At 36.6% G+C, this 13,238-nt stretch overlaps 1 protein-coding gene across 2 annotated transcripts in view; it reads left to right on the top strand.

Moving 5' to 3' along the window:
* Positions 1-13,238, top strand: part of LOC134531772 (growth factor receptor-bound protein 14-like) — a 648,199-nt gene that overhangs the window by 300,601 nt on the left and 334,360 nt on the right. For both annotated transcript variants that reach the window (XM_063367665.1, XM_063367666.1), the window contains one exon: positions 7,156-7,284. In XM_063367665.1, the coding sequence (XP_063223735.1) occupies positions 7,156-7,284 (129 nt within the window). The remainder of the gene's footprint in view (positions 1-7,155; positions 7,285-13,238) is intronic.

Here is a 13,238-nt window from a genome sequence, read left to right as displayed (position 1 = left end):
TTCCATAGCTTTCTGTAAAAATGTGTATTTCAAACACTCTGCAATGTTGTACACTTGCTAGGTAGGCGGGCGCCTTAAAGCTTAGTCTCACTCGCCATGTTAGTTTAATCATTTTCGTGTCATTTATATTATTTAAAGTTTTAAATACGTCTATAGCTTTCTTGCAATTTATGTTTATTCACAAATTTGTCAACACATATTTTCTAAATTTATCTCATACATTGTAATTTTTTTAATCAAACGGAAATATTCATAAAAAATTAGAGATATTTGTAAATTTGTACATTTACATTAAAAAATTCTGCATCACTACAAAATAGTGTTTTCAGTAATACTGGGTTCGGATTCTTACCGGAAATTAATGCTTTGTGCTGTCACAGTACCTCCAATAGTTAGTTTTTTTTGTAAACAGTTCTCTATGTATCTTTCCAGTATTAACTGAGCACATTAATAAGTATGAGAAAACAAAATAAATTCCAATGATTCAATAATCGATGATTTTTCCGTGGTTAAAAATACAAATTGTTTGGATGAAACATTAACTAAAGTATAAAATTATGCGCCAATTTTCGTTAGAAATACTTTGTTCTACCTCCAAAAAACGTATTTCAGATATGCAAAAATAACCATACCCATGTGTTGTACAAAGTTGCAGTTCTTGTAGTATTACAAACTATCTCTTAGCAGTTTGTTTACAAAGGGATCTTTTGTAAGCGTGCAAGAGTACAGACAATGTTTTTCTGTGTACCAATTTGCGATACTCTGCAGGTTTGGCTCCATGCAAAGGAAACGTGTCGAATGTCGCCTGCGACCTAGTTGGTTCTTCCGTTTCTCCAATGGTGGCGCGGACCCTTCCGGCTTCAGGCCATTACGTTGGTTTCAACCATTTTCATTCTATAACATTTTATCGTTTAGTATTAAAAAATTGGTTGTCTGTAAAGTGGGTTTACGGACGATAGTTTAACGTGACAACGTCATAACAAAACATTAATGAAATTATTGCATACTTTTATGAATAAAATTGAATCATTTTTATTGAATTGTCACTATTTTGTATGGATACAAAAAAGGAATGAAATGAAATCTACAATTTAATTGATAAATTTACTTTCATTTGCACTCATTAATTCAAATATGTTTATTACTTTAACGAAGAAATTATTTTAACTATAACTTTTATACATGTTTTCTATTTAACTTCTTCCAATCTGTGTTATTCTGTTAAGTATAGGACGATGATAGGAAAAGTAGGAAACGAATGGGAGTGTTTCAAGTTTAATGTGCCTCGAAAAAGTCAAATCGATGGTTGTTCCAATCGAGTGGAAGAGAGATAGATGCGGCGCAAGCGTACAATGAGCGTAACGTGACACAGCGTAACGGGACAATTTGCGTAACGGGACAATTTTTCGTGCGTGGAGCCGGGTGTTCATCGATTTATTAGACGTTGTCACGTCAAAAATTTGTCATCGTTAACACATTAAGGGACCCGCCTAGTCAGGGGTGTATTCGTGTTAGTGAGGCGGGATTATAAGTGCGACGTTCCCTGATGCTTCTAGAGCGGTATCACCCCTAAGCGCAATGCTGTGGCCTGACGAGCAGTCTCCTCGTCGTGCATGACGGCAACTATAATATTTGAGCGGTAACCCTATAATGGTGGAAGTACCAAGAATAAGGTGTAACGCAAGCCCCTCGAGTGCTTTCCAGGAATCTGTTCCTGGTGTTTCATGCTTAAAAATGTATCCGAAAACAAGTGTTTTTTCAAACAATTTTCACTCTGCTAAAAATATAATTTAGAAATGAAATACGGAAACTGAACTACTCATCCACCCTCAGCGTTTTCGTAAATTCGTTTCGTAAACAGGCGCCACTCGGATATCTTGAGCAATATTTAAATAGTGTGGTTTCTTCGAAGCTCTGAACACCATATGTGTGCCCAGGTGGGCAAGACCATATTACACAGATTTTTCTGTGTAAAAGAATTGTGCATGAACACGTTAAAATTGTAGTTGTTTGTTGTTAAAGAAGCATAATTTTAAAAATATTTCACTTCAAAGTTGATAATTTAGGGCTTTTGTGTACCATTAATTTTATTACTTTCCCTTTATTCGATAATAAATTGTATTTGATTTGATCTGTTACCATCTGCACAACAAAATAACTTATTATGAGAGCTATAAAGCAATTGCCGAATGTGTGTTGCATTCCTTAGTTTTGCTTGAATTATGCATTAATATTTTTGAAAATAACACCACTAATCTCTAGATGGGAAATTCTCAGATTTTGTTGGTAGCTTGAAACGTAATCTGTAATTTTTTTTTTTTTTAGTAAATTGCAAAACCCATAAGTTATCCAGTTTTGCAACACTGACTTTGTTTTATTATTTCAGTTGTCTACAACACTCATCTCTTGGACTGTACAGTAGTTGAGCCTGTGTTGCACGCACCCGCTGGCACCCCCTGCGGTTAGGCGGGCAGCAGTGGGCTGGTATCTGGCCTTGGCACTTGTCAAGGTTCAAGGGACAGAGTGAGCATCAGTCCACCATAAGGATTGAACAAAGTGTTGAATTACAGATTTCAATTGGGTATTTTACTTTGTTGTTTGTGGTAGTTACGCATGTTAAAATTTACATTTAATAATTGCAAATTTATAAGCATTACTGAAGCTGGTTATCATTGTGTACTCGGTGGAATGCCAGCTTGTGGTGCAAGTGGTTGCGGGTTCGAATACCGGACAGGTTTAGTTTGTTTGTGGTCATAGGTTTAAATTAATATCTAAGCTGTTCTCATAAGTAATACAGCTATATAACGTAAAGGTCCGTTGAAATCTGATTTAACTTCTGCTTAAACATAGCTATATATTATTTAATGACGTTTTTTGGACATACGCCATTGCAGTTTTACACTGTTTGTTATGGAAAACACAGAAAAAAAGACTGAATCAGTCGATGTCGGACAAACGGAACCAACGATAAAACTAAAAAAAAAAAAAAAGTATTATGAACAACACAATGGCAGCACGGACACAAAATATTCAACCTCTAAATATCAGACTGCACAATAATTTCTTTGTAGGAACTTAGTCATGAAAAATAATATAACAGCACAGGCGAACACAGTGGGATAGCAACGACGAGACAGATTAAATGAAGGCAGACAACAATCCTGCGGACAACCCAGCAAACATATGAACACAGGGATGAAGATAAACAAGTACTGTGGTCAACACAACGCCGATAGCACTGACGGACACCAGAAGGTTTCCAATGACAACAGTTGCGACGTTTCGGGAACTGACATCTGTTTTTCCGTCATCGGGCACAAAACAGACTGAACAGTCTGTCGTCGCCCTGATCAATACACGTGTGCGATTGTTAGCCCGCACGAGAACCCCCCCCCCCTCCCACTTCTCGGCCACTCCCTCCTCTCCAACTCCCTGCCTACCGCAGCTGAAGTTATAAATCGCAGTCGACGATCATGCCGGCCCCGCCTCGCTAATTCGCGGGGCTCAGCCCGGGAGAATGGAGGAGTGTTCTTTATACTTTCTGTGTTCCGTCTCTCTGAGTGGAGCAGGCGGCCGTGAGCGACTGACAGGCGGGCGGAGATCGCGCGCGGATTGGCTTCCTGCGGCGGCGTTGCCACGTCTCGTTTGCTTCTAGTTGCCAAGTCTGGTTTTTTTCGTGCGTGTTACGTTCAGCCATTGTGCTACTAGCGGGAAATCTTTGCTGGTTCAAAATTTTCAATAAAGTAATTCAAGTGTTATCAAAAAAATAATGAATACTTTTTGGCTTTACAGATTTAATTTGTGCGTGTATTAGGAAAGTTGCTGAGAAGGAGACATCCACTTATTTAATGCATGCAAAAGAGAAAAAGTCATTTATAGCTAGACGTACCTTTTTTTTTCCTGGTAAAGCAAGAAACTGAGAATTCTCGTGGGGGGGGGGGGGGGGGGGAGAAAATTCACATTCTGCGTGAATCAAAAATACTTTATTATAATATGCGTGCAAGTTTTGGATACCTGACTGTATTATACTGAGTGAAAAATCAAAGGCATTTTCATTTAACATTCGACGAATGCGAATTATAGTTTTTTTTTTTTTTTTTTCCTTGAATGTATTTTTAGTTGTTGACTAAGCTCATGTAGCGAGCGTTGTGGTTCCGACACCTCGACATGTTCGGGGGCAGTGGCCGCATTTTCCGGAGTTCTCTGTAGTCTTGGGTGTCCCATTGTCATTATCCTCTGAGCATAACCGTGCGTTAGGACCTCCTGAACAAACCAAACTAAGGGCGTGGTTGCACGGGACTGTGAACTACTCCAGGTAAACATGTTTCAACTTTAGTGTGCGGTTACCCACTGTCTAAAAATTTTCGTTCGAAGACATTTATCATTCAACCTGTTGGCCAAGTAGTTCAGTACGACATGGCTTTTGTACATAAGAGTCTCATTAGCTGTTGAATGTTGAGAGTATATACAGTCCTTTGCAAAAAACAAAACTTAATATATAAAATGTTCATGGAACAGGTTCGCGCCGACTGCATCGTTTTCTGCTGTTGTAAATGATGTCTGACACGAATCATTTTGTTTCGAAGCCTATTTTTCGGACGTCGTCTTCTTAGCAGTTTCTTCAGATTTTTCTATCTTTTAAAGTGACTAATATATTCAAATAAAAATTATGCAGATTCATTTTAAATCTCTGCTTGCATTACCTTACAACAAATTTAAAAAAAAATAACCATCTTATTTTTATTTTTATAGACTACACAACACATTCATTTGATAACACTAGATAATCGGTTTTTTAAGTTGAACAGTCTTGGTACCAGCTGCCGTGGAACATTACAATTTCGCGTTTGTAAACACCTTTACTTACACCTGTTAACCTAAACTAGTTAGGCGTTCCGTGTAACCGCTCCCTATGACAACGTTTGCAAGATACTTCGAACTACTTCATTGCAATATGTTTGACTCAGCAACTGGTTACGTATCCTGAAAATGTTCCAATCGATATTATTTCTTATTTGAACTAAACAGTTTATTGAAACGACACACACACTATGCTATCTTGGTAAATGCTTGTTTGCCTTGTTTAACGTTAACAAACCATAGTTTAAAATTAAAAATATAGAGCGCGTGTAACTCAGTACATGTGATAGATGTGAAACATTTTTGGCAATTCAACCTCGACTCGTAAGTATATTCTAAGGGGTAAAACGGCAGTGAGAGAAAAAGAGAACGAAGACAATTTTTCTAAATAAACATGAACTTAAAAAATGTTTACCCATTTCAAAATAACTGCTAAGTATATAATTAATTATTGATAAATCAATAATGATTAATTAAAAATAAATAAATCTCACTGTTGAAATAACCACACCATTTAATTAATGTTATATAATAAGATCTTTAGGACCTTCAAACACGAAAACAATTCTAACTACAATTTATACACATTTTAAAACCTATCTCAAATTTGATAAATTTTATTCTCAACCACATGTATACTATTACTTAGTATTCCTCTGAAAAAGATAACAGAGCGCGGAAATTTTGGTTTTCATTTTTTTCCCAAGCATTTAAGAATCCTAATTTTTTGTAAATATTATTAATTTATTTCAAATATAAATAAATAAACATGAATTAACAAAATTATTACTCACTTCAAAATAACAGTTCAGGATAGCAATAATGATTGATCAATCAATATTGATTAATTAACAATAAATATTACTCACTGTTGAAATACTCAAACCATAAAATAATTTTTTTAGTGAATATCACAGCTAGGATTGATTATAATGAATTTTTTTTATTTAATTTTATATTATGTATAGATTAGATGTTATCGAGCATTTTTCTAGTCTAATTTTGTAGTTCTGCAAATATCACCTTATCATTGAGTTATAGTGCAACAGATTTTGCCAATAAGCTACATAGACATAGTGCAATGTATTCATAGGCATTGATAATATTCTGCCGTCTAATGAATGAACAGTGAGTATAATGTCCGCCACTCCGCGACGCGAAAACTAAACGGTGTGGACCTTACTCATAGTAATTCTTCATATTATAACCATATTGCCATAAAGTGAAAATAAAAACAATATTCTACGCACGGGATGTGTTGTAACTTTTTTAAACTAGCTTCATCTTAGTGGGACTTAACATATTTACACGCTCGTGGGCTCATAATTATTTCGGTGTGTGATATACTTAATAAAATAATAATAAGTGACAAATAATTACGCTGTCAAACTAAAGCGTGAAAAATACCACAAAAACTATTTAGTTGTACAGCTAAAACAGCAGTCATATAACAATGTTGAACAATATTGATTTACGCTAAAGTAATTAAAATAAAACGTACTTAAAAGAACGCTATTTTCTTGCGAAGATGGGTGGTGGCGCGGTGCACAATAACTTCAAACCCCGTTGTGTTGCCCTCTACCCAAGTCTGGGTGGCGTCAGACGCAGGCGGGTCCCTACCACCGCGACCCGCCTATCCCTGCAGCATGGCGGGGTTCAACCTGAGCCGCACGCCGCCACGTGGAGCCCGCGGCCTGCCGAGTTCTCTGTACCGCCCGCAACCGTTTAGCGTCAGAAATCGTTCCACGACGAAAACGCTGCATTAAAATTCGACCTTAAAATTTTACTCCCAAAAGAAGTTTCACTTCAAAAAATATTGGGAAAACTGCAACCGCGCAGCAGCAAAAAAAAAAAAATCAATCGATTAAATAAAATTGATTTGTTTTGTGTGATTGAATGACAATACAGGATGATTAATTGAGTAGTATGATACCTTTAAGCACGCAATAAAGGACGAATTCTAAAAAAAAAAAAAAAAACGTTGTGTCATGAGAGGGTGGGGCTGCCCACGGGATAAATTTTATCACCACTTCACTCTCACGATTTTGCAAGCGCAACCGGGCCCCCTTGGTGAGGTGTTTTTTTTTTTTGATAGGGGGTGGCTGGCTCCCCTGGGATCTACGCCTGTGCTGTAAACAATCGACTCCTGTGTGACCTGACGAGCACTTACTTCTCAATCAAGTTGATTTTTATTTTGGGAGGGGGTTGTGTTTTCGAATGCGGCTACCCGAACGTGTAGTTGAGCTGCGATGTGCGAGGTGCGCGAGCTGTCGGCAACCCTGTTGGTGCCCGCAGACGATGCTGACGACGGCCGGGGAGTGCCCGCCCATCTTCAGCCACGTGTGGGTTCGAGAGGCGAACCGCCAGCTGTGGAACAAAGCCTTCCTGCTGCTGAAGGACAAGAAGCTCTACCTCACCTACAAGGTGAGCGCGTCTCTCCTGCACCTCCTGCAGCTTTTCTTTACACCTAAGACAATTGATTGTCACTCTAAAATTTTCTGGGAGTAGTAGACTATTAGAATTCAAAAGAAGTCTAAGTAATGATTTTGCGTGAGAAAAGAAAACATTTCATTTTATATATTTTTAAAATACTTTCTCCTTAAGACAATTGTGATGATTTCGTAAAAAATCAAATCATGAATACACACACATATCGATGTTAGTGTTATCTAATACATAACTAGGATTGTCAGGTTTGTATGAATTGTATGCTTACAGTCGCATGTGTGCAAACAATTCCTGTGGCTTCTGTTTTTTTTTGTGAATGAGGCGCGTCGGAACACAATGGGGAGGAAATACATTATTGTAACCCACTGAGGATTACAATAATTCTTCTAAAAAAATCTCTCCGTAAACATATGCATTGCTATAATTTCCTGATCGTGTCTTCGCTTGTGTTTTTTTGATTTTTCTTTCAAATGCTGGAGCAGTCTGGACTATGGACCTCCTCTCTGGCTACGCCCTTGGTCAGAGGCATGTTCCGACCACTGCCATGCTAGATTAGCGATTGTGCGTGTTATCGAACGTGAATACTAGGGTACATATATGTACAGTACGGTGGTATTTAAAACAAGTTGTGTTGAGGCGCCCACGTATTAATGTGTGTATTTGTGTTAGTGCACTGTTAAAAAAAATTTCACCTCTAACTTACGAAGAACGCGGGTTACTAATTATCCAGGTATCTTCATAAATAAATTGTATCGTTATCTTCGTAAATTGACGGGTACTAAGCTCACTTACTTTGAACATAACCCGCAAGAATAATCTTGGTGTACAAGCAAACTTTCACAAACTAGAAAAAACTACTGCAAAAACTCAATTATTTCTTCTAAAAGTGTGCTCACTCTGTTTATGCCGACTCTCAGAACTCGGACAGTCGTAACACGGTGTGGTTTCTACGAAGTTACACTTATCTGACATTTCGGACAGCTCTTCGTTTGTTCGAGGTGAATTCTTCGTTTAAATGTACGTAAATGTACTCGCTGGTGCTTCTAGCGCGATGTCGCATGTAAGCGCAAGGCTGGCGTGCAGTCTACAATGAGATCTGAGCGGCAATGGACATGCAGGTGTAATGCAATGCCCTTTAGTGCTTTCAAGAACCTGTACAGGATGTTTAATCTTAAACAAACAAAAATAACATTTCAACAGAATATAACACGAATCCATCTCATGAGTTCGTACTGTACTTTGTTACAAACTTGCCAGCAGCATAAGTATAAAGTCTCACATTTATCCGCAGCCCGTTGAGAAGACTTCGCGCATGCGCGCCTCATGGTGCGTAGACGCGGACAGCAGTCAGTATATCTAAAATCATTTGACCGAAATGTCGCAGGAACGACTGTCGTTCAAAAGAATTTAGGCAGTATGACTTTCTGTGTAGCGCCTGTCAGAGTTAAGATTTTATTTTTCCCGTAAAGATAAATAGGCCTATTCAGATTTTCTGTAAAATTACTTTTCGGTTAAGAGATTGTCGGTTAAACGATTTTCGGTCTAATGTTTGTATATCAAGAGGGTAGTTTCCTAAATTATTTTTCTTCTAATATTTGGGGTTTTTACACATGATTTTGAATAAATTTCTATTTAACCATATTTAATTGTTTTTAAAAGTTTTTTTTTCGAACAAGTCTTTATATGTAGTTTTTGTGAATTCAAAGGCGTATTTTTATGCCAGTTCTAGCATGTACTGAAAGCATGAAATCATGTGATATACAATTTTGGATATCCATCGTCATTTGCCTTCGTCTTTAAACTCTTTATTTTTAGTAAATATTTTTTAAAATAATAAAAACTAGGTTTTCCCAAATACACAACATATCTAATAATTTTATTTCATATGACAAATGGCAATGGCTTGCTTTGCATACGTTTACTATATGTTAGGTTCTATAAACTTTTTTTTATTTAATGCTTCCATTTATATAATATTTAAGTAGTAACGAGTGAAAAAATGACGCTTAAATGCCTACGTATAACGTTTGCGTAAAACTTGACGCTAGAATGCTCGGTAGCTTTATAATAACAAACGAATTTCGATTATTTCTTTTTTTTTAAGAAGCACGGATACTAAATTCGAAGTGTTATACAGTATATCATTCAACTGGTTTTAAACCTGTTTTTATTAAACCATACGTTTCGTATAACCTAAACAATTGTTATGACTTTGCGTAACATTAACAAATAATAAAAATCACCAGAATATCAGTGTGTGAGCGTAGAGTTTGTGAACCTGTGAATTTAACGGCCTACGCGTGGTCATGTTCTCGACTTCAATGTTGTGAAGCAGAGGTCATATCGAGACACTAGGTCACATTAAACGTAACCATTTTGCATGATTATCCTCTGTGTTGAATAAAATTTCTATTCGAACCAAAGTAACGCTTACTATCATTAATTTTGTAAATTATTATTGTAAAAGTCTCATTTTTGCATTCCTGAAAGTTTTACTTGATTTGTCTTTCGCAATAGTTTAAATTAAGAGACTTTTTGTCTCTCTCGTATATTTGAGAAGGCAAATTCCTCGCACGTTTTTAGAAATATTGTCTTGGCTAATTGCAGAAGAATCATGGTCTTAAGCTACGGCCACACAGGGCACTATGCTCGCTATGTTCGCGATGTTCGCTACAGGAGTAAAATATAGCCAGCTGCATCTCAGGTGTCACTGGCCACACCGAGCTGTGTTCGCTGTGTTCGCTATGTTGGCGACGTCGCCAGGTGTTTGGTTCTCGGATATTATTCTAAAACGTTGCTGACTTCGCGCATATGCAGATTAACAAAAACATATGTTTGCGCTGTACTTCTGTGTTTGCTTTTTATGAAGTTTAATTTCTCTCAGTACTGTGCTTTAAGTTGTCAAGTCGACGGAAAAGTTAATTAAAAGATTACGAAAAATATCCATGTTTATGGAATAAATCGATGAAAGAATATAGAAGGCATGATATGCAGGAAAATGCCTGGGATTTGATTCCAAGGGAATACTATGAAACTGAGTTGAATTTATCATGAAATAATACATAAATTTGGTTTCGTCCTCACAAGCAACTGCTTCATCTTATGATGAAATTCTTCAAATTATTTTGTTTTTTTATATTAAATTCATGAACACATTTCTTTTTACGTTCACATACTTTGGGAGCCAGCAGAATATTATCATCGTCCGAATCGTCACTGGAATCCCACGGCATGCGTCTCTCCGACATCGCGAACTAGACTGATCTGTCTGGCTACACGGCGCAGCGAACATAGCGAACATCGCGAACATAGCGAAGCGTTCTTTGTGGCCTCGGCGGTTTTTTTCGCTGGCCAAATCAGATGCGGAAATGTCATTTACGATGAGCACTTACAAACGACTACACTGTAATTCCGTAATGTTATAATCTAAAGGGGGCGGGGCCCCTATGTGTACATATTTCTTAAAACGGCTAAAGGGAGGCGGAACTCGTGACGTGACCTTGTGATTCGAAAGGGTCCGTAAGACCTCTGTCACTCATATCGCCAAATGAAGCAGTATTTCTTACACAAACCACGTCGGTCATCGAAAGAAGAGCTGTAGATATAAAAAGAAAATACAGCGTTTTGAAATCTAACCATATACCAACCTTAAGTTTCCTTTTGCATAATTTCTTACTATGCTGATATTTTTAATGTAAGTATTCCTAAGCAGAAAGAAAACATTATCTTTCTGTTGATAGTGTTTGTTAGCATTTGTGTGTGTGTATGTATATATATGTATATATATATATTCCTTGTAGGCATGATGCACTATGTATACTTTTGGGCAAAATACACTTTTAACCATAAACTTGACAAACATTTGACGTTCTTTGTAGTGGCATACAACCCAAAGATCAACGATAGCCTATGTCAAAATATGTTTGCGTAGAAAATAGTTGAGTAACCTAAGTGAGCTAACATTTAAAATTGTTTAAACTGCTCACATGAAAATTATAGTTTATGTGGCATAGTGGCTTATGCCTCCGAGGTATACACACACGCACAGTATAACTTAAGATCGCTGATCATGGATGAGCGACTGGTGAAAGGTATGAATCACTTTTTTTTTATTATTGACGCATGGTTGCACCGTCTTCTAGAAACGTAGCATCGCGGTGAGTTCATTGGTCTGTGACGGCACCAAGAAAAAACAAAAACAAAAAAATCATAGTCTGCAGCATGACAGATCTTTCAGAAATGAGGTCACTTGAAAGTGACGGTAGACACCTGCAATGATTCGAGACCCTATACTGATGAAAAAATTATCACCTTTAATTTACGAAGAACGCTAGTTACAAATTATCCATGTATTTTCTTAATTTTACGGTGTTTTACGGACACAGAGTTCACTTGCTCTTGAAAATGAATCCAAAAGAATATTCGTGGTGTGTTAACAAGACAAAAAAACAAAACAAAAACAAAACAAAACTGGAACGTACACAGTAAGAACACTCTTATGTTGTCCTCATGTGTATTTTACCTTTGTTTATAGTGAAACGTATAACTCGGAAGTCGAAATACGGCTTAGTTTCTACTAAAATTTAAAAATTAAGAACTCTTCGTTCGTTTGAGATTAATTCTTCCCTGAAAAGTCTGTAGACTTACTGTAATTTCTAACAGTAAATGATCTCACGGTGTTTTGATCACCAGGCCTACTCAAACTCGAGGGATGGCGAACTGTTCATTGGTCGCCACTTTCTTTAGACGGCATCTTCGTCTTTCAAGAGAGACCTATGTTTGAATGGATTCGACATCTTCGACTACGTGTCATATTAGTGATTAGTTCAATCACACAGAGGTTTTGTAAGCTTACTGTAATTTTTTTTTGTAAATGGAACATATATGGAAGATATTTGTAAATTTGTTCATTTAGGTACGTGAAAACAATTGTATCACTACAAAATAGTGTTCGCAGTAATACTGGGTTCGGGTTCTTACTCGAAAATTCATGCTTTGTGTTGTTCCAGTACCTACAACAGTTAAAGTTATTTGCGAACAGTTCCCTTTAATAGCGTTCCATTATTAACTGCGCCCATAATAAGAACAATACAACAAAATAAAGTAAATATTTGAATATTATATTATATTTTCCATGGTTCAAAAAAATTATGCTTGAATGAAACTTAAATTAAAATATTAAATTTTGCGCCTATTTTCGCAATAAGTATTCAGTATTTCATATACGCAAAAATATCCATAGCCAGTATTATACAAAGTTACAGTATCTTTTTATAGTAATACAAACTATTTATTGGAAGTTTGGTTTTCAAAGGAATCTTTTGTAAAAGTACAGAATTTTTTTCTGTGCAGTTGGTAGAAACATATACCTACAGATACATTATAGATATGGTCTCTATAACCATGAGCACAAAAAAAAAACTCGCGAGGCTTATAAAATTTTGGATAATTCCGTAGGTTAACTGAACATTTTGTAAAAATATACTTTGGAAACCTTTTTGGTTCTCATCGAATACGGAGCCGTCCGTATTTCCTGTATCTTCAGTAGTCGAGGACGATTATTGCAAGCGTTCTTATTTCGGGGGAGCACGAAAATGCTCATCCCTAATGCAGTCGTGACAACCACGCCACTTGCAACTTGACCTGCATGTATAACAATGTGGCACAAACCATCGTAAATAAATGAATATGTATTCTCAGGACAACAGAAAACTGCTACTGTTCGAATTTACATTTAGGTAACGTGCCGACTTTTCACCAATCTGAATGTGAGAGTCTTAGGTTAATGATTATTGTACTAGACAATATTTGTGAGTTTATGAATCCAAACAAATTAAAAAAAAAAAAAATGTTTCCATTAATTATATTTGTATCGAGTGCACTTTCCTAATCACAAAAATAAAAATTATTTTTTAAAATCAAATTATTAA

Source organism: Bacillus rossius, chromosome 5 (genome assembly GCF_032445375.1).
Source record: "Bacillus rossius redtenbacheri isolate Brsri chromosome 5, Brsri_v3, whole genome shotgun sequence".
In the NCBI taxonomy this organism is placed as follows: Eukaryota; Metazoa; Arthropoda; class Insecta; order Phasmatodea; family Bacillidae; genus Bacillus; species Bacillus rossius.
The sequence above is the reverse complement of the archived record's forward strand: the minus strand, read 5'-3'. Positions and strand labels throughout refer to the sequence as shown.